At 40.1% G+C, this 23,698-nt stretch overlaps 1 protein-coding gene across 12 annotated transcripts in view; it reads right to left on the minus strand.

Moving 5' to 3' along the window:
* Positions 1-23,698, minus strand: part of LOC120456109 (cAMP-specific 3',5'-cyclic phosphodiesterase) — a 106,834-nt gene that overhangs the window by 32,944 nt on the left and 50,192 nt on the right. The window contains exon 1 of one of the 12 annotated variants that reach the window (XM_039642736.2): positions 22,210-23,136. The exons of 8 other annotated variants lie outside the window; for them this stretch is intronic. Coding sequence is in view for 1 of the 4 variants with exons in the window: in XM_039642733.2 (XP_039498667.1) it covers positions 20,596-20,648 (53 nt within the window). In the remaining 3 variants the exon portion in view is untranslated. Of the gene's footprint in view, positions 1-17,057; positions 17,207-20,595; positions 21,032-22,209; positions 23,137-23,698 lie in introns of those variants that run through there. 3 more of the 12 variants (XM_039642733.2, XM_039642731.2, XM_044006586.1) reach the window with 3 other exon arrangements.

Raw genomic sequence — 23,698 nt, forward strand, 5'->3', positions numbered from 1 at the left:
AGCGGCTGGGAAAACTTGACACGAAGGGGCAAAAGGCAAAAGGAAAAGCGGGAAAGATGGGCATCCAAAGTGAATTAAGCGCAGCAAGAACACGTCTCCTATTCCTATTTTTAAATACCAGTGAGAGATGTCCAAGGAGAGCTTGGGAAATATTTCCATTTAATTAATAAATGAGCCTAACTTTACGTAAGAAAACTTTAAATGACATAAAATACAAAGCCAGCTTGTTGCATAAATAAGCAAATTATTAGAGACTAGACTGTTTTTAATGCAAATTTAAAAATTTAAAACTCAGGACGTCGTAGTTCAAGCAAACTGTTCTAGGATCCTGCAGCATTTAAAAGTGCCACATACTTCGTTCCGCTGGTTTCCATTTGGCATTGCAGCGCCATCTAGCGTGAGAGCACTGCGTCACAGGTGGCACTACAATATCCTTCGAATCCTTGGCTTCCAGGGCTAGCCACCACATGCCCTCCAGTCCCTCCTCAACCTCCTTCCATCTGCTCATCTCTTGTGGCCCCCTTTTTTCTAAGTGTTGCTAAACAAGCTGGAAACAGGGCCGCGCTTTCTCCGCTTTCTCCTTTCCAGCGAACATCAGCCCCTTTTTCAAGGAATGCCTTGGGCCCTGTTTGCTACTTTCACAGCGACTGCGCCTGTTCAGACACACACACACACACACTCTGGCAGTGGTTTACACACAAACACAGACACCCACACAAATATTTCCTTTCAATTCTTTTTTCCAGCTCTCTGTTGCTTTTTCTGCTTTTCTTTTGCAACTAATTCCACTCTTGCTAGGCGCATACTTCTACAGCAGCAGTCAATAGTTCAGATGCCAGATTCTCAAAATTAAAAGTGCCATCGATTTTGAACATTTCAAAAAGTCTTTAAACGTACGCGTTAATATACTTTTAGTTACTTTTTAAAGAGAGTCAACACCGAAATATTTGTTTGGTGTTTGTTTAAACTCAAGATGTGTTATTCTTTTCTTTTAGGTAATTCTATTGGTCTGCCCGCAACTGTATGAGTGTATGAGTGCCGTTGCCTTTCTGTGTGAGTGTGTGTGTGTGTGTGTGCAGCATCCCCTCCCCCTATTTTCAGGCACCTCCTCCAGCTTGTTGTTGGTGGATCCCTCTCGGGGGCTAAATTTAAGTAGCAACAAATCACTTCATTGTTTGCGTGTTTACATAATATTTATACATTGTACTTGTGTGCGCAGCCCTCTTGCCTGTCCGTCGCTCTCCAATCGCCATCTCGCTCTCTCGCAGAGTGTTGACACAGTGTTTCATTAATAAAAATGCTGCCTCTGCCCCAAAAAAAGGACAAATCGAAATACGAATCTCGTCAGACAACAAGAAAAACTTTCAGACTGCACGGCGCCAACACACCACATAGAAACAAAGACAAAAAAAAATAGGGGGAAACCGAGCATAAAAGTTGACCAAATCGACGCAGACAGTGGAAAAAATAAAATAAAACTTCAGAACTAAAGCGGAACACTGGAAACAGTGTAAAACTACCGGAGAATGCGCCATAATAATAAAGATTTAATTAAAATGGTGAGGCATAGTCAAATGCGCAGAGATTTGGTTCGCAGCTCAAGTTAGTTGAGTTGAAAATAGCTAAGTCAAATTGATTCAAAATTACTCATCCCAAAAGCTGCACTCTACTTGAACCCCGTTAAACCCTTAAGGCCCCACTCGAAGCCCCCCATAAACCAGCATCCATCACTCGAAATTTAGTTCAAACTACTTGGCACTTCAAAGTGTGTGCAGAAGTGGAACTGAAGTGACGGCAAGGGAAGAGAAGGGAAGGGAAGGGTTGGAAAGGAATGGGGAGTGCAGTGCCTTCCATTAACAACATCATCAGCGCAGCGCAGCACAGAGCCATAGTAATCATAATCGTAATCGCCATGGCCATCATCATTATCATCAGCCCTAATATCCGCTGCCAACGACGTCATAAATAATGCTACCCCTCTTAATGCAAAACATCTTTCAAAATATGCGCATAGTTTTTGGGCGCGGGAGGAACGAGGGAGGGGGACAAGGGACGGGGGACGGTGGACAAGGGACAAGGCCAAAATGCATGGCGTAATGGATAAAATATTTGGCAAGCATTTAAAATCGGGGGTTAAGAGCTATTCCAAAGCAACGCTGCGTATGCTTAATGTGCATGGAAGAACCTTCAAACTTCAATGATTGCGTTTCGGATTTGCTTGCGAAATAGTACAATTTCATGCAGCAAACAAGCATAACTCTCCCCCTCTCCCTCTCTCTCTTTGTCGCTCTCTCTCTCTCTCTCTCTCTCTCTCTCTGCGTATCTGGATTCCTTTGGAAAAATTACAGGAATTGCATTCATTACGCACTTTTCACATGAGATGATTTTCCAGCGATACAAAGCATTTTTCAAGCAAAAAAAATGAGAAGCCACGACTCCTTACACATTTCACCTACACTTGCAGTCGGAATATTTCAAAAAAGATCCAATAAAATATAATTAAACGAAGAATGTGCAACGAAATCGAGAGATTTCCGTTATGGAAAAGAAATACAACTGGAGGAGAAAATAATAAATATGAAACATAAAACGCACGTAATAGATTTAATTATTTCTGTATATTTTTCGTTTCCAATTAATCTGGTTCCTAATTGCTTTGTGTTGCAATAATGTGACTGTCGAAGAAGCAAAAACTAGAACAAATGCAGCAGAACAATATTTATTTAGATAATTTCTAAAAACAACGCTTTGATATCGAATTTAGCAGGAAATAATAATATTTGTTCGATGGTCATAGCATCCTAGTATTTATGCGCCCCGTTTATTCTCAGACTTTCAACGCCCAGTCTTTTTGGCCAGCCAACGAGCCTCAGAATGGCCAAGATTGAATGGCCCTGGCTCCCACTTTACTTCACTTCACTTCACTTTACTCCACTTCCCTGCATCTCCCACTTGCCTTAACCCTTGGATGGGCCACATGGGCTGCATCATTTCCTGTTCGCATTCCGGCCGAGTCTTAGATGTGTCAGTTTGTTGGCCCAGCTGCAATTTGAGGCTTTTGTGCTGGACAGGATGGATATGGAATCCGAGCGGCGGGGGGTTGGGATAATGGGGAAAGGTGATTGGAAATGGAAACGCAAATCATGATAATGCCGATATGCTGATGATGGAACCGATGATGTTGACGACGGCCTTTGGCGAATGCCATTCTCAATGGGTCTCAATGCAAATGCTGACCAAATTAGTGTCAAAACGTATTGACTACATAGACACACACACACACACACGCACAGTGGCACAGGAATAAACACACACACACGGATAGTCGATGTTAATGGCGTTGCAATTTGCATATGTGTGTCAAATGCCTGCTCTCCCCCGCTCTGCACTTAAAAAAAAATCGCATATATGTACATACATATATAGTCATAAGCGATTACCAAATCACAGATTCGCATGCATTTATTTCGCATAAATAAGTTATAAGGCACTTCACTATTGTTTAATCCTCATTAAGATGAGACATTGAATAATAAATATGTCCTGTCATGCTCAGGAGTCAATGCCATAGTAAAATTTATTTTGATTTGCTTTTCGCCGTGCAGCTCACTCACTCACTCTCTCGATCTCTCTCTCTCTCTCTCTCTCTCTCTCTCTCTCTGTTTGCCCTGCATTTTTAGCTAACACACTTAACCCACTTGCCACGCCCCACTTGCCACACGTAACCTACGCGCCCCATTCCCTTGCATAATTCACGAAAAATGTATTTTGCACTTTAAGGAAAATACACACACACACACCAACTCATCATATACTATAGGAAAATAAAAAGTAGCAGAAGAGATTGCAATTAAATTATGTAGAAATATAATTAAGACTAAAAGTGTTGGCAAATCGGGTTAGCAATGCTCAAATGTGTGTGTGTCTGTCTATGTGTGTTTAGTTTGGCCTGCAAAATTGTGTTGCCTACTTTTAAGCTGATTTAGCCGGAGGCCAAGAAAGTTTCTGAGATATTTATTACATTAAAGCTAAATACGAAACTCAATAGAATTACAAGCTAACCCAAACCACTTTTACCCATCATCGATTGCCTTTCATCTCGCTTTATGAGCCGTACTTCCCTTTGTAGCTGCAAATTGAATAGCAAACTGATGACGTCAAAGCGGACTCCTCGCACATTTCTTGAGTTTTTTCCTCTCTCGCTGTGAAGTTTATTGCCAGACAGCTGACTTCATATTACCCTCTTTATATTTATAAGAAGCTGTGCCAATATAATAATTTGAACTACACATTATAATATTATTTCCGACAATGCTAAAGAATTTGCGGTGGCTTCTTATTTAAACCTAAAAGACACTAGCGTTTTTTCAACAAGCTAAACGAATTTGATTTACTAGGTATTCCTAGCTCGGCGTTCAATTGTAGTCGCTTCTTTTAGAGAAGTTGGACAGACAGCTGTGTGAGTTGTTGTTTTGACATTAGTCAGAAAAATTGCTGGGATCGCAGCATATATCACCCTCATTTTCTGGCACATCCCCTGGCAAAAGGAATGAAGTCTTATGACAATTAAATGATGCCAACGAGAACAATGAAGGAAATGGAGTGAAGGGAAGGATGGTGGGAAAACCGGCACAGCAGAGGCGCAGCTGAGGAATCTTAAAAATGCTCATCGGATCCACGGACGAGGGTGCTGTAAACGACGTTGCTTTTAGCGCCAGCCAAGGGAAACTCAATTAAATGTGACAGTGAAAACGCTGCCTAAAAGTATGCTTTATATTAAGGGCAGGGAATCTGAAGAGCATGAAAGGAGAGGCTTCAAAAAGGCAGGTGTGTGTGTGTGTGTGTGTGTTTGTGTGTGCGAGCGCGAGTGGCGTTCCATCAGCGAAATTTGCTCTAATTTCATCAAGCGTCCAAAGTGTCACCTTTCGGCTTTGGAAACAGCACTCTATAAAGATAGACTGGGGAAAGTGTTCAACAATGCAAAGTTTTGCCTAAATTTAGTGTTCATCTAGGAAGATTTATTTAATAATAATAAACTTCTGCGAAAACCTTTAACTGCTCTTAAAGTACTTCCGTATTCAGGTGGAGTTTTCCCTTTTGACTTTCGTTAAAGTGGAGATGTTGAAAATATCTGCTCTCCTTTTCTACCGCCCTGCCGACGCCGTCGTCTCTTTCGCACAGTTGTTGCCATCAGCGTTTTCATCTTTATCGCTCGACGATGGCAGGCAGCAGCTGCCAATAAGCAACGATTATGCTTGTAGCTAAAATCGACTGCCTATGTGTGTATCTGTGTTCCCGTCAGTATCTGTATCTGTATCTGCCTTAGTATCTGTAGCTGTATCTGTATCTGTATCTGTATCTGTCTCTGCGAATGTCTCTGTATGAACGTGTTTGGATGTGCTGTCTGTCCGTTGTCTGAGTGTGTTTTTGTACTAATGCCAGAGCAACAAAAATGCATAAGCACTCAAGTCAGCCTCAAAGCCAAAGCCTTTTTTGTGTGCGTGCGAATCTGTGGACTTCGTTGTGTTTGTGTGCGCGCGTGTTTCGGTATCTGTGTGAGCACATTAATGGCACTTGTGAGGCGTTATAAACTGCAAGTAGTTAGAGCCATGGAAAAGGCGGAAAATAACAATGCTCGTGAAACGGAGCATACGGAAACGGAAAAACTCATGTTGAAAACACAACTCCACTTGGCAAAAATGAAGTACTTTATACATTTTAAAAGAATTTCAACTCGCCCTATTTACTAATTTGTTCGCCCCCAAAGAACTACAATTTGTTCATTACGTGGAAATGCAACGAAATTGAAACCGTTTTGAGCCCTTTGCCGTTCAGGCAACTGATCGCTGATCCAGGCGACTTAATGAGTTGATAATCATTTAATACACCTGGCCAGTCGGTTTGAGTGGGTGGATGGGTGGTTTCCGGGGTTCGTATGGGCAAGTGAATGGCTGGTTTTTGCTGTGCTTGGTGTGCGGTGAACTGAAATGCGTCGAGCACTTTCACAAGGTGGAATTGATGGTAGTGCTTGCTTGTCAGTGTGCGCATAAATTAAATTAAAATTAAATGTTTAAAAAGCGATGATGATGACGACCTTAGCGGCGAAAAATATGGAGGGCAAGGAAAATCCAGGTAAAAGTGTGTAAAGCTGGCGGCTCAAGGCGGGTGAAGGAAGTAAGCCAAGTCAATTGCCTTTTACCTTTGGGCATAATTATCTCCGGCCAGGCGATTACATATTTAATGCACACACGCATGTGTGGGATGTGGCGATGTGGGGATGTGTCTTAATGCCCTTAATTGATCGTTATATCAACACTATAGTGTGGCCAAAGCCCCAAAGTCTGCTTTAAAAGCGAGAGCGCGATGATTTGTGTAAGCCGCTGAGCATTTATTAAAATTAAAAGCAGCAAGGGAGCGGCGTCTAAAAGTGGGCCAGTGGCAATCTCGCAAAATCCGTTAACAGACACAATACACCATTACCATTACACAACATCCACTTGCTTCATCCTGCTTATGGCCTTTCATAGTACGTTGATTGCTGGGCAAAAAACGGAAAAGGCAATGAAAAAAAAATAATAATACCAAATAACGAAAATGAAAACGGCAAAATGAAAAGAAATTGAAAATGCCCGGCGAGCAGCAGAGCAGAATGATATGATGAGTGCGAGTGGAGTGGAGTAAGTGGACTGGGCCTCCTCCCCGATAAGTAGGTGAAATCCCTGCAGGATTTCGACGCAAACATAAAAGAGTTGCCACCACACACAGAAACACAAAACAGGGCAGACACACAGCACAGCACAGCCGGTACAGTCTGCGCCAAAAGGGCGCAGGAAAGTAGTAGTAGCAGATGTATTTATTCACATACATCTTAATACATTCACTGTATCTGGATTATTAATCTATTTTAAAATATATATTAATATCTGAAAGTACGTACACATAGCACGAAAAATGATGCTTAAAAATATTTGAATCTTCATTATTTCCTGGCAGAGACGCTTTTTACTCCAAATCGATTTCGCTTTCCCATTCACATTCACATCATCGCAATTTTGTTTGGCCATATAAAAAATATCGCATAAAAATATTTCAGACGCCAAAAGGAGAGCGAAGGAAATGCGTATGAAAATGGCATTAGAAATACAAAAAGCGAGGGACGCAGCAATAAACGGAGAAGCCAAACAAAGAGGGCCAATAGAGGCTGTTAAAAGGGCGAAACAGGAAATAAAATTCCACTTTAAGCGTTTTTAATACAAATGCAAATACGTGAAAGGAGCAAAAAAGACAGCTTGACAGGCGATGTGAGCGATGGGTGAAGGCGGACGAAGTGCCCAGCGAGTGGGAGGGAGACAGGAAGACAGTAAGACGTATATAAATGCGGTCACATTGAGGTATATTAATATATATTTCTGTTTGACGGCGCACTCACTTTCATGAAAGGGTTTACCACCCACACACATTTCCTTTTACGACGTGACTACGTGAATGGTTGAAAAATCTATTTCGAACTAGTTCATCGAATGAAATTAAAGTTATACTACCACAAACCAACCAAAGAATCGCTTCTGGAGAAATTTTAATTTCAAACATCTTGCCATGCATTTTGTTAATAACATTTCGCAGCTTTCTTTCAGTTTTTCTCTGTCTGACATTTAACCAGACAAAGAAGCAGAAAACAAAAACAATGAAACGCGGCTGCAGGCTTTAAAAAAGATGAGAAGTGGAAAACCTAAGGCCCGCCAGTAAAGTGGCAGTCGCAATCCAATCCAGTCAACAATATGAAAAATAAAATACATAATACACACAACCGCAGAGGCAGCAGCCAACTGCATGTGGAAAAAACCAGAAATGCAGAAAAGCGGAAAAGCAAACGAAACGCGCTGAAATCGCAAAAGCGGAAGTGTAATAAAGTGCAAAAGTGCAAAAAGCACAGATAGAGCCCAGAGTCAAGTGAGATAAGAACAATGCGAAACAAGAAAAGTCAAGTGTAAGAAGTGTCACGAGTTGTTAAAGGAAAAAGCAAAGGGAAAGTCGGGTGGAAAAAAAAAACATAAAAGATCCGGAAAAAGGTGAAATGTGAGATGAATTGAATTGAGCGGATGCAAAGCAGATGGAAATTCACGAGAGCGCGCGATACAAGACGAGCTAATGGAATACGAAATATGGAAGTCTGGAAACAACATTTTGAAAAGCAGAGTTAAAATTATTTCGCCCCATAGAAACACCTCTTTCGAAACTTTCGAAAACAAAAATAAGCATTTACTAAATAAGCAAGCCTTGAAGTTTATTCTTCTGAATTTATTTCCAAGATCTACGGCGATTACTAAGTAAAATTTAGAGCATGTGCAGCCACAAGTGAAGGAAAATTCAAGGTAGGCATACAAATCAAAAGGCACAAGTAAGCCTGTGTGTGTGTGTGTGTGATTTCTGCTCGCGCTTTTCCAGCTGTCCATGTGTGTCCATGTGGACGCACACAGTCAAAGCAAGCGTAAAAGTAGAATGAACGGAAACGTTACTGGCACAAGGACCTCAAAAAGTATGCAACATTAAGTGTTGTCGTTGCTTTTTTTGTCGTGCCTCCTTTTATTCTTCTTGAGCCCCTTGGAAACCCCCGGCTACCTGAAAATCTGCTTCTTATGTGCCATTTTTGCACAAGTTTCGTTAGCTGTCAACGTCCTGCGGACACTTGGGGCCTACATATGTATACTCAACTTAAATCTGTCAAGACTAAATGGAATTAGTTTAAGAAAAACTAATTTTAAAGAAGACAGCTAAAGGCTGTAAAACAATTAGTGAAAATCATTTATAGTTTATAGGTGTCCGTTTGTATGCACAAAAACGTAATTGTATTATTTTATTAGGTCTTTATGTTTCTCTTCCAACCCCATTAACAAAAAAAAAAAAAAAACATTTTAAGCAAAAATAATTATTTGGAACAATAAGAGCATTCCGCAGTTTTGTTCCCAAAAAAACTCAAAACTTTATCCACTTCGTCTACCTTTTGCCTTTATTTTCCAACAACTCATTAACAAAAATGCGCAAAGAAAATAAAAGCATCAAGTTGAAGGGGAAAAAACGGCAACAAACGTGCTTGAGTCTCTCTCATCTCAAAAAAGTCTCTTGAGAATAAACGAAGAATGTCTCGAGAAGAAAATAAGAAAATCAGGGAAGAGAAGAGAAGAGAATAAAGAAATAAAAATGAAAGACAAGTTCTCTCACTAATCAACTTTCAAATGAACTGCAAGTCAAGTGTTGTCTTCTATATGCATATGTTTTTATATCCCCTTCCTTTTCGGGAAAGTAAAGTTAAATTATGAAAATGTCAAGAACAATGTACATGTGTACATGTGTCGCCCGGAGACCACCACCCACACATACATATAAATGAATAAATGCCAGGAACAATTTACATAAAAATATTTGTGCCAAAAAGTTTTCAACACCCAAAAAGAGAAGAGGGAACATTTTCCACACGAAAAACAAAATGTGTGGGCTGACAGAAGGGGGATTTTCGGGCAAGTTTATCAAGTGAAGCATCGCCTAATCCAGAACTCGAGATCCCGAAACGCCGACCGCACAATTTACAGCTTTTCATCCCCGTCGAAGCTCCCACTTAAGTGCTGTGTGTGTGTTCTGTATTTGCTCACGCTGAAATTTTCAATTTGAGCACACAAAACTCATTAGAAGACAACTTGTAAACCCTCAAAATTATAACATTAAAAAGGGGCCAAATAATTCGGGATGAGAGCGAGCGCGTTACCCGAGTTCTTAGGTAGACACTCTTTGACAAATAATGTATACAAATAAGCTAAACTTTTGCCTAAAAATGCAAACTAAAAACGATAACTCACATCTTAAGTTATGCAAATAAGTGTACTAAAAATAATATTTATGTTTGCAATAAGTGCAAATATTCACAACTGTGAACCACTCTTGTGGCATTCCAATTTATGGATTTCCAAGTAATACCGATCCCTAATTTGTGCGACTGTCACGCGCCCATCTCTAAGCCTCACGTAATGCTCACGAGTGCGTTCGCTTTCGATTCAATCAATTCTTTATGTCTTTATTAATATTTATGCGATGCTGCCGACAATCTGCGTATCTGTGTGAGAGCTTTTACGTCAGAGAGCTCAACCCTAAGCCCCCTGAACCCAAAACCCCCGCACTGCCCCAAAATGTATGCAATGAAAATGTTGTAAGTGCTTTAATTTTATTTGGGAGATGAATCGGGTTACGCTTCTTCGGCTCGTGGATTTTATGTAATAATTCGATTCGAATATATGTAATTTGGCTTATCGCTGCATTTACGACTTTAATTTCGCTTTTCAAAGAACATTTTCCGCTTTCTCTATATATTTGCAGTATTTGAAGTATTTTTATTTAGCTAATTCGCTTTGCGGCTATTAATGGTCACGGCCCCGTCTCTTTTCCATTCCACCTTTTCATAAGTCAGATCACGTATCCGGTCATTAGATCAACTTTAATGTAATGCAGTCCACGTTTTTATTTACTAAGATCTCTTATCTTTCTTTCATCGGCTGCTTTTGTCCCACTGGACCAGATATGATGGGAAAGTAAGGATTTGAAGGTGGTAAAATGTACAGCGAAGAGGAAATTATGTTGGCTTTTCAATAAGTTCAAACGCTGCTAAGGGAAAGATAAGAAATATGTAGTAATACAATTTATATTAATTTACGAGCGTTTTAACGTGCGCAATAATTGCGCAAAAGAATCCCAAACCATGACAGTTTCATCATGCCACTTTGGTACCAATCGAATTTCCAGCTCTGTTGCTGCTATTACCAAAAAAACAGAAACAAAAAAATGGCAAAGAAACAACTTTAATTGAAATCTTTGCTCTGAAAGCGACTTTATGCAATTTCAAAATACTTCCTGACCCAGGAAGAGAAAAAACAGTGGCGAGGGGCAAAATGGGGAACTTTGCTTTGGCTGCTGTGCAAAAGTTTTGCCAAACAACTTTGGCTCAAAGACAAAAGCACTGGCAGCGGCAAAAAAAAAAAGAGGAGACAGAGACAGAGGGCCAAAGAAAACAAGAGTACAAGGGAAATGGCAAATGGAAATGTGTTTTCCTTTCCCACCAGTAAAAAAAAAAAACAAAAAAATACAAGCAAATAGAGTGACAGTTCCCCCGTGATGTTCCCCCGAAATGGTACAGTTGCGCTCAAAAGGTTCAAGACACCTTGTGGGCGAGCACAAAATTGCATCGCGCCACGCCATATCGATAATTGTATATTGGGCAACAGATATATAGCAGAAATGATCGGTCATTAAGCCATAAAGATCGGGCAATTAAGTCGGATCGGATCGTAAAACGGCAGCCGATGAGCCCGGCTAATTGGGCCTTCGCAAAATTGGTTCAACAATAATCGTAATCGTGCCTCGCAGGCAGTTAGTAAACAAATTTGCCCCTAAAATGGTGGCTTTGGGTGCATAAACAATAGAAAAATGGTGAGAAGTTATTATATCAGCTCTAAGCAAACAATTTGTACATTGATGCTATAAGAGTGTAGATATCGGCAGATAAAATATGAAAAACATGTCATTAAGGTTTTAGAACATCGCAGAACCATATAGAAGCAAATCACATTCATAATGTGACTGGGGCATCGAAAAACTCTCTCGAAAACCAGACCTTATAAATAGAATTTATAAGGGGGCTTATGATATGGTTTTTCCGCAATCATAAAACTCAGACCAGGTTCATAAATGGGGTTCTGTAAATTGCGTCGCTTGTCTGGCGAAGTTCATTTTCATTCTCTAGATTGTAAAAGCCCAGCGTTATTGATTGCCAGATATGAGGGTAACCAATTTTATAACGATCATGAAGACGGGGAAAAAAATGGCTAAGTAATGGAATGGCAAACAAGGAAATTTATCAAAATCTAGTTTTATGGATTCGGTAGCAAAGAAATGTGTAGGTCAATGGATCCCACAACAGTTTGTTTATATCGGATATATATGACGAGACTTTTACGCATTTATTTTGCTATTGAAATCAATGTCTTTCAGAGACAAAGACACATTCTTTGACGTTGATGTGGATTTTTCGAGGCAACAGGCCACAGGGAACATGTGACGCGAAGCGGAAATTAAAATGCATACCTCCCACTGCAAGGATATAATACTTCTAGACTATATCCGGTTTAAATCCGGTTTAATTAACAATAGGCCCTTGAACGCGATTAAAGACTTTCCGGGTTGCTCTTTAAATATTCCTTTAATACCGCCCCGCTGCCAAATGATCTTTCTTTTTTATGCCCCCGGGCGATTTATTCTCATTTCGCAAACATTTTTATGGCTCCCCAGCAGAAGCACACACACGCAAAAAGCGGAAAAAAGCAAACTTTCTTTTCCACCTGAGCTGCAAGCAGCATAAATTTCTCATTCCGCCAAGGATGTGGGGAATGTGAAAAAGTGGAGCTGCTTGGAGCAGGCGACCTAGTTTTTCCCGAGCTTTATTTTTCGTTAATTTTTTAAGAAGCAACAGGAAGCATTTTTGCCAAATCACTTGCTTAAAAAGAAAGGACTAAACATTTTCCCAGATATTTTCAATTTGATTAGGCTTAATTATGTGTGCTGCATGGCAATAGGCAGACGCCCACTTATTTTACCCCGCTTATGAATTCACAAACACAGGCACACCACACATGGTTGGAACCCCACATTTTCTTTCGCATTTTCCTTAACGGTTTTCCCTGGCATTTTGCAATTATTGCTCCTGCTGCGTCTGTTCGAAGAATGTTGGGATAAATTCTACATGCACAGGAATTTTCAATGTAAATAGTGCTTCAAAACTTGAGAGTTCAGAGAACAACGCAATGATATGGAACAAAATCGGTAGGGCAGCAATTAATTAGTTGAATTATATAGGATCATACATATGTAGAAATTTAAGCGGCCTTACCAACTTTCGCCCTAAATTTTAATAATTAATATTTGTATATCGGTTTTTCCTAATCTGTTGGTCCGAAAATAGTTTTGACCTTTCGAAACATTTGCTGTTTCTGATGCCTTTTGCTTTTACTTTTAATTTTAAACTTTTTTTTTTTTGTTTCCCCTGCGACCTTTCGCTAGCAGCTATCGCGTCGAATTAATCAAAACTTTTGAGTTATCCAATTAGCGCGCGTCGAAAAGTTTATCACCTAGCCCATAACATAACCTCAAACCTCAGACCTCTTAACCCCACGTCGCCCCCAATCGGATTCCCCTATTTGTCGATGGAATGAGAATCATAAAAATGAGAAACGAGCCAACGAGAGGGGTAGAAAGAGAGGGGCGAGTGCTTGCGGTGAACTTCATACAACACGTAATTGCTCGACGGAAAAGAGACGGGCACATGGCACATGGGCGCTAGAAAGCGACGGGTATACAGATGCCCATTGCTTACCGTTATATAGATTGAAGATGCGAATTGGGCGGCGGATGGGTCGTAAAGTGTAGCAGCTGTTTAGCAGGAAGGCGAGCATAAATGAAAATCAATAAATACAAAATTTATGGTTCGTAAGAGGGGGGTGGAGGGGGGCAAAAAAATAAAAAAAAAAAGAAAGAGGCTTAAATTCACTCACGCACACTTTGCAGAAAGAGATGGCAACTCGTTTGCGGTGGGGGAGGGGGAGGGGGAAGTCAGGCTTTTAGAACCAAACTGCAAAACCGCCAAACAAAATCGATAAATCTGCAGCCACGCAGTTCGTGCAAAAAGAGGACGGCATGATAATGCAATTGGCCAATAAATCATCGCATAAAACTACATTAAAAAGTCGGCACACACACTGGCGCAGAGCTCCACCTGCAGGGAAGTGAAAATGCATTGAAAATACTATAGCAATCTTCTAGTTGGGCAATGAAATATGCTCTTTTAAAGTAAATAATCCTGTTGAAATTTGATATTTAACAAAATGCAGTTCCATTAAAATCTATTAATTTAGTTATGTCGTAGTTCACGAATCTACACAGCTTGCCATAATCGAACTACCCAGATTATTTCTCTCCGTGCACAACTAACACCCCCCAAGCTTAGTCAATCACAGCTGAGTGCATCCAGCCATCAATCAATTAATCAATCAAATAAATGTCCGACACCGAGCGGCCCTCAATCGTTTACATCAGTCAGCAATTTGCTATCAATTAGATAATGGCTTATCGTCAGAGCAATTCTAGTGACGAAAGTAGCTCGCTCACACCCCTTCCTTTACCGTTTTTTGCAGTTTATTTTTTTCTTCTCTGTTTTTTGCTTAACCCACTAAGCGCACACTTCAGCATGATTTATGGCTAAAACGAGATAGCGATAGATTAACCTCTTGAGAGGCCGAAAACTTGGAGCTACCAAAACAATCGCTGGGACACATATTAGCCATAAATCTGTATAACACTCGCGGCCATAAATCAATATTTAAATGCTAATGGAAAGCCACGCTCTACAGCAACAATTGGCCGGCACAGTGAGCCATAAAAGCCAAGAAACACCGCTGATTATCTGGCAAGTCTGAAGAGACTCAGACGGCGCCAAACAAAACAAAGCGATTCAAGCGATCCAATCCAATCAAATGGAATCGAAATCAGATCGCATCTGATCCAAAGCCGATCACTTGAACTTTGCCCTTTTGTTTTTCCAGCCATGCGACTGAGTAGTGTAGTTCACAGTGATCGTCACAAATCTATATATTCCCGAGCATTAAACAACCCATTTAAATACATCGAAGCAGTTATATTTTATTATTTGCGCAGTGCATTCAGAACATAAAAATGCAATCAGCCCAAACTGTAACTATTTATAGACTTCAATGGCTTCATAAGATTTTTGATGAGCTAAAGCAACTGCATAAAAGTGTCAGATAAGCGCACAGCCATGGCCATAAAAATACAACCACTGCACGATCAACGAGGCTGCATAAAGGGTGAGTGAGTGGTGAGTGTGTTGGGCACCACAAAGACGCTTTGGAATTCCGTGGGTTGTCTCGGGGGTTTATTAATAGCCGATACGTGACTAGAAGTACGACTCGGAATTACTGCCCATTTCGTGTGTGACAAGACAGAATGTTATTCAACGTTCTATTGTGGAGCAGAGAAAGGCCACAGAAAGGGAGTTAGGAACAAGGCTTTCTAAAAGACATCCAACATCCTGCACATCCTGGCTCCAGCTCCATATTCTAAGGCTGATGTTGATGAAAGTTAATTATAATGGTAGAGCAAGTCGATTTGTGAGCTATATCTCTCAAACATGGAACTGAATTATTGAAAAAATTTTAAACGCGACTCTTGATTATTTTCTCTTCTACTGCGGCGAGTGTGGGAACGAAGGGTCCCAAGGATTTGGGATTTTGTAATTTTGTGATTCCTCTCGGTTTCAACTGGAAACTTTTTGCTTAAGCCGAGAGTGGTTGGACTTTATGCAAAACAGAATGTTTACTCCGGATTTTCAGCCACCCGTTTGTTTACAATATTCGCTTTGATTTCGATTTGCTTCGACCAAGCCAAGCAGCAAATAGAATTTTGCCTTGCAAATAAATAGGATAAATGTTGGGGGCGTGGGCCTTGAAGGTCGAGAAAACCAGGAAAGCGGCAAAATCGTTAAAATCGGCAAATCGGGAGACGGGAGGCAAAAACGGATCCAAACGCCGGACCCGTGGTAAATTACATTTAAGAAATCAACGCGCGATGGCCGATGGAGTTAGACTTTTCGCATTGAAAAGTGGCAACGTCGCAGGCGGGAAAGGGATGGGGATTGAGCGGAAAAGAGCGAAAAGTGGGCGGTGGGCGGATGGCGTCTGAAGGATCCCATTCAGTGGAAAACGGGAGCTGAAAATTCAATTTGATTTGATTTGATTTTCGTTCTCGTTTTCGTTTGAATGCACAACAGAAGTGGAGAAGAAGAATAAGATGATAAAATCAAAATCAAGGACTCGAGACGGGCAAAAGATAAGTATTATGGTATAATCAATGGAAATCAAACGATTAACGTGACATTACATTCTAGGCAAGTTACTAAAAACCGATCCATACAACTTGATCATTTTGCCCCATGTCAACGGGGCGAGTTCAAGGTCACAAATTCTGAGGAGGGAGCAACGCACATGGAGCCATCTTTTAAGACTTGGAATACATACACTTAGCCAATAATCCTTGCAATGCTATCCAAGTTATACAAGTAATAATGAGCACATATGTACATATACCCATAATAAAAAAATAACAAAAACAAAAAAAAAACAGCAAAACATAAAAACATGTTCGTATGCGCCTAACAACGTTTTCTTGCATTTACTTGTGTGCGTGTTGTGTTCTTTTCGGTTCGCAGTTGTTGCGCTGATAAAAATCAACAGTCGCTGCTCGGCCGACGTCGACGGCGACGCCGACGTCAGAGCCGTTTTATGCGGCCGGCGAAAAAAAATGTTTTTCTTTTTTGTTTGTTTTTGGTGCTTTTGGTTTTTTATCGCAACTTTTAAACTGGGCCGCAGCAATTAATTGAAAACATTAAAATTTGTATGAGGTTGGGTGGCCTTTTTTGTTTTTTTCGCTATTGTTTCTATTTGCAGCGTTTTTTTTGGCATTTTGCTTTTTCCAATTAATTAAGTTTTTTCTGTTTGCATTACCTTGGGCTTTTACATTTTCCTAATTAATTCCTTTCTATTTAGTTTACTTTGTTACCTACATAGTTTTATCCTTTTAAAAATGTAAATAATTTAATGTTCTTTAATTTCTAATTTATTTGGATTTGTTTAATGTTATTTGTTTAATTTTGATTTTTTTGTTATTTCAACTAATTTAGAGTTGTTTTTGTTTCTAATGCACTAGTTTGCTCTTTCGCTTTCTCTCTGTCTCTTTCTCTCTCTTCCTGCAATTCTCTCTTTCTCCCTTGCCTCTCTCCCTCTTCCTCTGTGTCTTCTCTTCTTCTTCCTTGCTGTTTTGTTTATTTGTCTGTTTCACTTGTTTTCGCCTTTTGGAACTGTGCTTTTCATCCCAGTTCCCCTCCTTTTGCACCTCGTCCTCTTTCTCTCTTCCTCTTGTTCTTCTTCGCCTTAATATTATGCACACACTTTGTTTTCGCCCGTTTTATTTTGTTGATTTTCCAGATTAATCCGCGGTATTCGACCGATTTTTTAGCGTTTTACGAATTATGCACAATTTTCGCGAATTGCGTTTTTGCGGAATTTTTTAAACGCAAATTGTGTGTGCGGAGCGAACGGCGAACGTTGTTATATGACGGAGACGATGAAAACGATGCGAAGCGAAAGCGAAAACGAGACCTGCGCCGGCGTCGCAGTCGCCGCGGGCAGAGCAGTTGGCGGCGAAAAACGAACGAAGCGAGGCGAATAACGAATTCGAATTGAGGCGAAGGCGAGCCAGGCGCCAACAGCTGAGAGTGCGAGCGAGAGGGGGCTATTGCACTGAGAGAAATACTTGTTGAACTACATAGTATGCCGTCTTTCTATATTCCAATTCCCATTCCTATGCAAACATATCCTAATATAAGCTGACTATAGGCGGCAATTAAAGGCGCATAGAAAGATATTTTAAAGTCGTCTAAAACACACGTTATTCGCAGTATAGCCTAAAATAAGAGCCATGCGTGAGAGCGTAGATGCTAAGCATAATGCGAAAACGAGAGGGCGAATAGAAGCAAAAGAAGCAATTGAAATTGAAAGTTGTAATGAGACAGCGACTTGAGATTCATCATCAAACAGCTGCCGCCGCCTAGTGGCCTCTCACTCGCAGAGTAGTAGCACCCTCTCCCTCTAGTAATGCCCTCTCCCTTCAGCACACGGCGGAAATCCAATTATAAGCAAATCGAGCAGACATAGCGTCGTCGTAGCTTTTTTCGTTACTTTTCCTTTTTTTAACTTCTTGCACAAAGACTCAAAAAAGTGCCGGAAAAATTGGGGTGGTGCAAAAAAGTCTGGCGAAAACATATATAAATATGTATGTATATATGTAGATACGTAGATGTATAGAAAAAAGAGGGGACTTTTCAATTGTTGTTTGGGGAATTCAAATTCAGACACATGTATAATCTGCATACACATGTAAGTACACATGTGTGATTTATGCAGCCATAAATTCGGTGTCATACTTTGCCAGCTTAATAAATTAAGCCATTTTCTGCTTTCTGCAATCAAGTCAAATGCGCAATCAATTTAATGGCTATTTTTTCAAATTAATTGACTGGCAAAAGCCACTGTTTTTGAAGTTAGCAAATAATTACACACACGTATACTTGCCCAACAAAGTATGTAAAAAAAAGTAATATCCCTTAGTTTTCATCATAGCCTTAGTTTAGATCAGTGGTCAAGTTATGAAAAAGAAGTTAAAAGAAAAAGTAAAATTCTAAGCGGTTTATTCTGTAGGTTCGCTAATCGCTTGGCTGCTTTCCCAAATTCATTTATCACATGTGATAAAAAATAAAATCGACAATAGCCCCGAATTTATTTGCTTTTCTGGGGGCTTTCGGTGGATTCTACAAAGCGTGCCGACTCTTTGGACCCTTATCAGTTCGCAACAACAATAACAACAACAACTGTCCCAGCCGAGCTCTTATCATAAAAATAGCAAAAAAAAATTAAGGCAAAAAAAAGAAAAGCACTAACAATGCAGACCGGCCCCCTTCAAATATAAAGAAAGAAACAAAGAAATATATGGAGCGAAATAGTGGACATTAAAGCTAGTTTTAAGAAGGCTGGTTACGTTTATGCCGCATTTTGTAGTTCATTTCTACTGAATTACCATTATCGTGGAATTTCCCGTTTCACATGGCGTATGCGCAATATTTAGCTTCCATTTACTTTGCTTTGATTTTCCGAAGAAAGAGGCCTACCAAAGATTTTCAATTGCAATCGACTTACCTGTAAAGAGAAAAGTGAAATAAATAATCAATTACCAGGGTTTAGAAATTGCAAATGCTTTATATTATTATATATTTTAAAATGGCAAGAGCCATTAAACAGTGTTGGGGTCATTGTTGATGATATATGTAGATAATAATAATAATATAGATAAATGTTGATTTATAGAGAAGGGATTTCGCGGAACCACTGTGCATCATTGACGACCTTTGAAGTGGTTGAACTTGAGGAGGTGGAAACGATACACTCAGCTTTCAATTGGTTAACCAACTGCTTTTGCTTATTTTGGGGTTTGGTCGTTTGAGGTTTTTGTTTGCCTTTGTTGGGCTTTACTTTATTTTGGTGACAAGTTGAGCAGATTAACATTTTACGCAATTAATACGAAGGGAAAATAACAGGCCTTAAATGCTAATTGCCAAATGTGAAACAAACAGATGACGGCAAAATAGAGAAAGGGCGACTGTGGGTGTTGGTAAATCAACCCCACCGTTTTTTTTAATGGGGGGTGTGCAACCTTGAACTTTGACCTCGCAGCATTCTAATCTGCGTCTAAAATTTGATTGCTCGCAACACCAAAACCGAAAAAAAGACAAAGAAAGGAAAATAAAATAAAGAAAGAAAGACGCCTCTCTATTCGCCTCGCTCTGCCGGCGCAACAGCAACGCCACCTGAGCAGAGGCCACATCTTCCCTCTCTCTCGCTCGCTCTCTCACTCTCTCTTGCCGACTCTTTCCTTTGATTTCTGAAGGATATATGGCAGGATGGCCGAGTAATAATTAGTCCCACGTGGGCTTCGCAGCAAGCAGCTTACCGATTGCAAAAAACGGGCAGGAAACCGAAAACGGGAGATGGGAGGTGGGCGATGTGAGTGGTCGAATCATCGAGGATAATGGCCAGCAGGATATTATTATCCGCCTGATTGGAATGCCTTGAGTCAAGTATTTGATGGCAAATCTACTCGTAATTGAGTTAGTTCATTAATTCACATATTCATTCGGCATTCCTTCGATAGTCGCTTAACTTCTAACCAAAAAGTCGATAGTGATCCGGACTGAAGTTCGATAACTCCTTCCAGTGGCCTTTTCAATGGTCTAAAAATGGTATTTAAATCATGCATTGCCCAACTAATGAACATCACATGCTCTAATTGATCCTCTTTGGTTATTCATCTAAACGTGTGATCTGCATCGCATGTGCCAGCAGATCGTGAGCTATCAAAATTGCCTGCAATTTGAGCGTAGTTTGTTACTCTTTGCTGATTTCTGTTTCTGTTTCTGTTCGCTTTTGTTTTCTTTTTTGCTGTTAGATAAGCTTCGCTTTGAATGGGGACCGGGTCATGCTTTATTAAACAAATGGCACAACTCGCGGGTAGATGTATAGTTTATGAATAGAATTCTAACAACTTAATTATAGATATCGCTGGAGAGAGATCCCCAGGGAGAATGGTATGGAATCATGGGGGTAGTGTCAGCACAGAATCTGCCATAAAAAGCATTCGCAAATTATTGGTCGCAGTGTCGAGTGTCAACAGAAAAGTATACTTATATAAGGTGAATGCATTTGATAACAGCTTGCTGTCTTATTCAATTGATTGTACAACACCATCTCTGAAACTAGTCGCTAAAATTTCGATAAGTTATCGATATTGCATCTTTAATGGAAATGCAAGCGAGTATCTTCCCAGATCAAAAACTTCGGTGATCGCGATAACTTATCGATAGGCGCGGCTTCTCACCTAGACGGAGAATTGCGGAAGTTGTAGCAACAGCAGCAAAACGAGCACACCATATACACCAGGAAGTTGATGCTGCCGCACCACGTCGACGTCGAAGTATTACCGCTGCTGCCGCTGACGCCGATGCCGCTGCCTGTGAGCGTACCGCTCGAATTCTGCTCGCTGGCGGTCGCTGCGCAGCTGCTGCTGTTGTTGTTGTGCAAGCCAGCAGCGCCCGCTGCCGCTGCGATGATCGATGCCGCCGACGATTTGCGACGTCCAGCTGCTGTTGCTGCTGACGTTGCAGCGCTGCTGGTTTCACTGCTCTTTTGCCGCAGAAAGCGTCCCAGGTGCGGTGGTGCAGCAGCAGGTGTGTTGCTTTCGAGGGCGGGCGGGGCGCTGCTGGTGGAACGTTTGCGCTCCGCCGACGTCGCTGCTTGCTTCAAGCGTTGCTGATCGTCGACGAAGGAGATTTGCTTCCACTTTTTCTTCTTCTTCACTTTGGCGGTGGCTTTCAGCAGATTCCGCGATCTATATGTTGTGGTTAGCGCTGTTAGTGTTGCTGTTGTTGCAGTTGCAACTGGTGTGGTTGTTGTGGCTCTGCTCGATGTTGTTGTTGTTGCTCCTGTAGTTGTTGTTGTTGTTGTTCCTGTAGTTGTTGTTGCTGCTGCTGCTGCGGAGGCGGCGACTGCGGCTGAGGCAGAGGCAGCGACGGCGTCGTCACTTTTGGCCGCCAGTTCAGAATCAGAAGCTCACACGGACACACACATGGGTACTAGGCGCACGCACACAATCACGCAGGCAGAGCGCTGCGTCGACGTCGCGGCGGCGGCATTCTAGAATTTTACGAAAGTTTGGTTTTTATAGAGACAACGATTTTTGATACTTTTGTTATATCAGGCGAATTTGTATTTGAACTTTTGATAAATGAACTTTAAATTTATTAATTGAATGCTCTTATATTTTTTTGGAATTTCGTAAAATATTTATTTTAAAATATTCGTTTTTACTTTGAGAACTGTTGAAGAATTAATTAAATATTTAAGAAGACATTAGGGATTTCCGAAATTTGGTTTTGTTTAATTCTTGGTAGTTTTAGCTTATTAAATTCGTGTGGTAAACGATTTTTATTTTTACATACTTAGGTTTCTAAATTGTTCTTTGTTTTTCCTAAAAATATATATTTTCTAGCTCAATTACACACTCCTATACGAACGTTGTTAAAAGTTTCATTAAAAAAAGTTAAATAGTTTCGTTAATATTAAACTGAATATCAAAGTTATTCGGTCTGTTTTTTTGTTTTTGGTATTATAACATTTGTAACAAATGGCCCATGATCTTTCACTAATTTAAATTGGTTTCGTTATACACATATATTAAGATCAGTTTTTGCGGTGGTTTATGTTAATTATATTGGTTTTGTATTTCGAATTTTCACATATTTACTTCATATCGGGTCAACTTCCTTTATAGATTCAACGATGTTTTTCAACTGTTGTTATTCTGTAAGAATTTTAGTATTTTTTTGGTCGCTACCACTATTGCATTTGATATTTAGTTCCAATATGGAATTTTACCTATTTTTTGAGAATCTAATATATTTGCTTTGATTAATAACTTTTGTTGAATACTCACTCGCATTTACTGTTATCGTGTTTTTAATTTTTCTTTTGAAAAAAGGTCTAGTTTATCTAATACAATTTTCTGTTTTTCGTGAATTATTTTGTTTATTAGTTAGTCTACACTTAGATTTTCGGTTGTGACTCTTCTATTGTCTTTGTTATTACTGTTCGTTACTTATTAGTTTGGTTATATTGGATTTTGATGGAGTACTTTGATTTATTGTATTTTCACTGAGGGTTTTTATTGCAACACATATCGAAGTTTTGATTATGGGTATAGTTATTATTATTTTTGCAACTTTGGCAATTTTCTTGGCTTAAAGATTTTAGTTGGAAGAGTTTTGGTAGTTTTCAAGTATTTCGTTTTTTTTGTTTGCTAACAGTTTTTAGAGTTCATTTGCTTGTGCTTTGTTAGCACGCTTTTTGCATTTTTTGATGCCGCCCTTTGTTTGATTTTTGTTTTGTTTATTTTGCACTAACTTTTAAACGACTTTTGTATATATTTTCCGTAATTACTGGTCATATTTTTGGTCTATTATTGTGTAGCTTTATTTTCTGCCGCTTATCATTCCACACTGTTATCTTAACTTCTGCTGCTTCTTTTATGTAATTTACAGCTTCTCTTTCTCTCCCCTTCTCCTGCTTTTTGTTGTTGTTTTGCACACACGTGCGAGGAGCACTTAAAAAAAGGTAAAGCACAAGAACAAAAAATTCACGGGCAATGCTGTTTGGTTAACCGAATATTTAGCACTTGCGACCACTACGCGTATTTATTGTTTATTATTATTATTATTAGGTATGATTATGGAATGTGGTGCTTCTTTATTTTATTATTTTTTAGGCGGCGCGCGCGCACACACACGCACCCACACGCACACACACACACGAAATGCGATATGCGTTGCGATGCCGATGCGATGCTCTCTGCTGCAGCGACCGCACTACACTGCCGCAAAAAGCAACGGAAAAGCAGAGAAAGGCAGCGAAAAAGCAGAAGCAGTGGGAGCAGCGAACGGCGACCGAGTGGCGGCGAATTGCGCCGGCAGCGACGGCGACTTCGGTCCGCCGAGAGCGAGAGCGAAAGAGAGCAAAAAGAAGATGAACAAAATGAACGCGTGCGCGTAAGAAGTGAATGAATCTATTTTGTCTAGTTTTGCATATAAATACGCGTTCATCAAAATAGTAGCCGCTAAATTAAATTAAATTATAGAATATGTTTCATTCCCCAAGTTTGATAGATGGGTTAATCTATCAATTGTATTCAACTGCAATATTAATATTGTACTATCATAGTGCAAAATGCTGATCAGAGCACATACGCAAATGTCTGCGCAATTGATTTTCTCTAATGCTCACTCACTGATTGCAGAGTATTTAAGGTGCGGTGCGACTATGGCCCGACTTTTCTACTGAATGAAGTGCGCAAAATAGTAGTAGAGAGAGCATTATTATCGGAATCCCAAGTATGGACCAACTTAAAGACTTTCCTCAGTAATTAGTCT

The sequence above is a fragment of the Drosophila santomea genome, chromosome X (genome assembly GCF_016746245.2).
Source record: "Drosophila santomea strain STO CAGO 1482 chromosome X, Prin_Dsan_1.1, whole genome shotgun sequence".
Lineage (NCBI taxonomy): Eukaryota > Metazoa > Arthropoda > Insecta > Diptera > Drosophilidae > Drosophila > Drosophila santomea.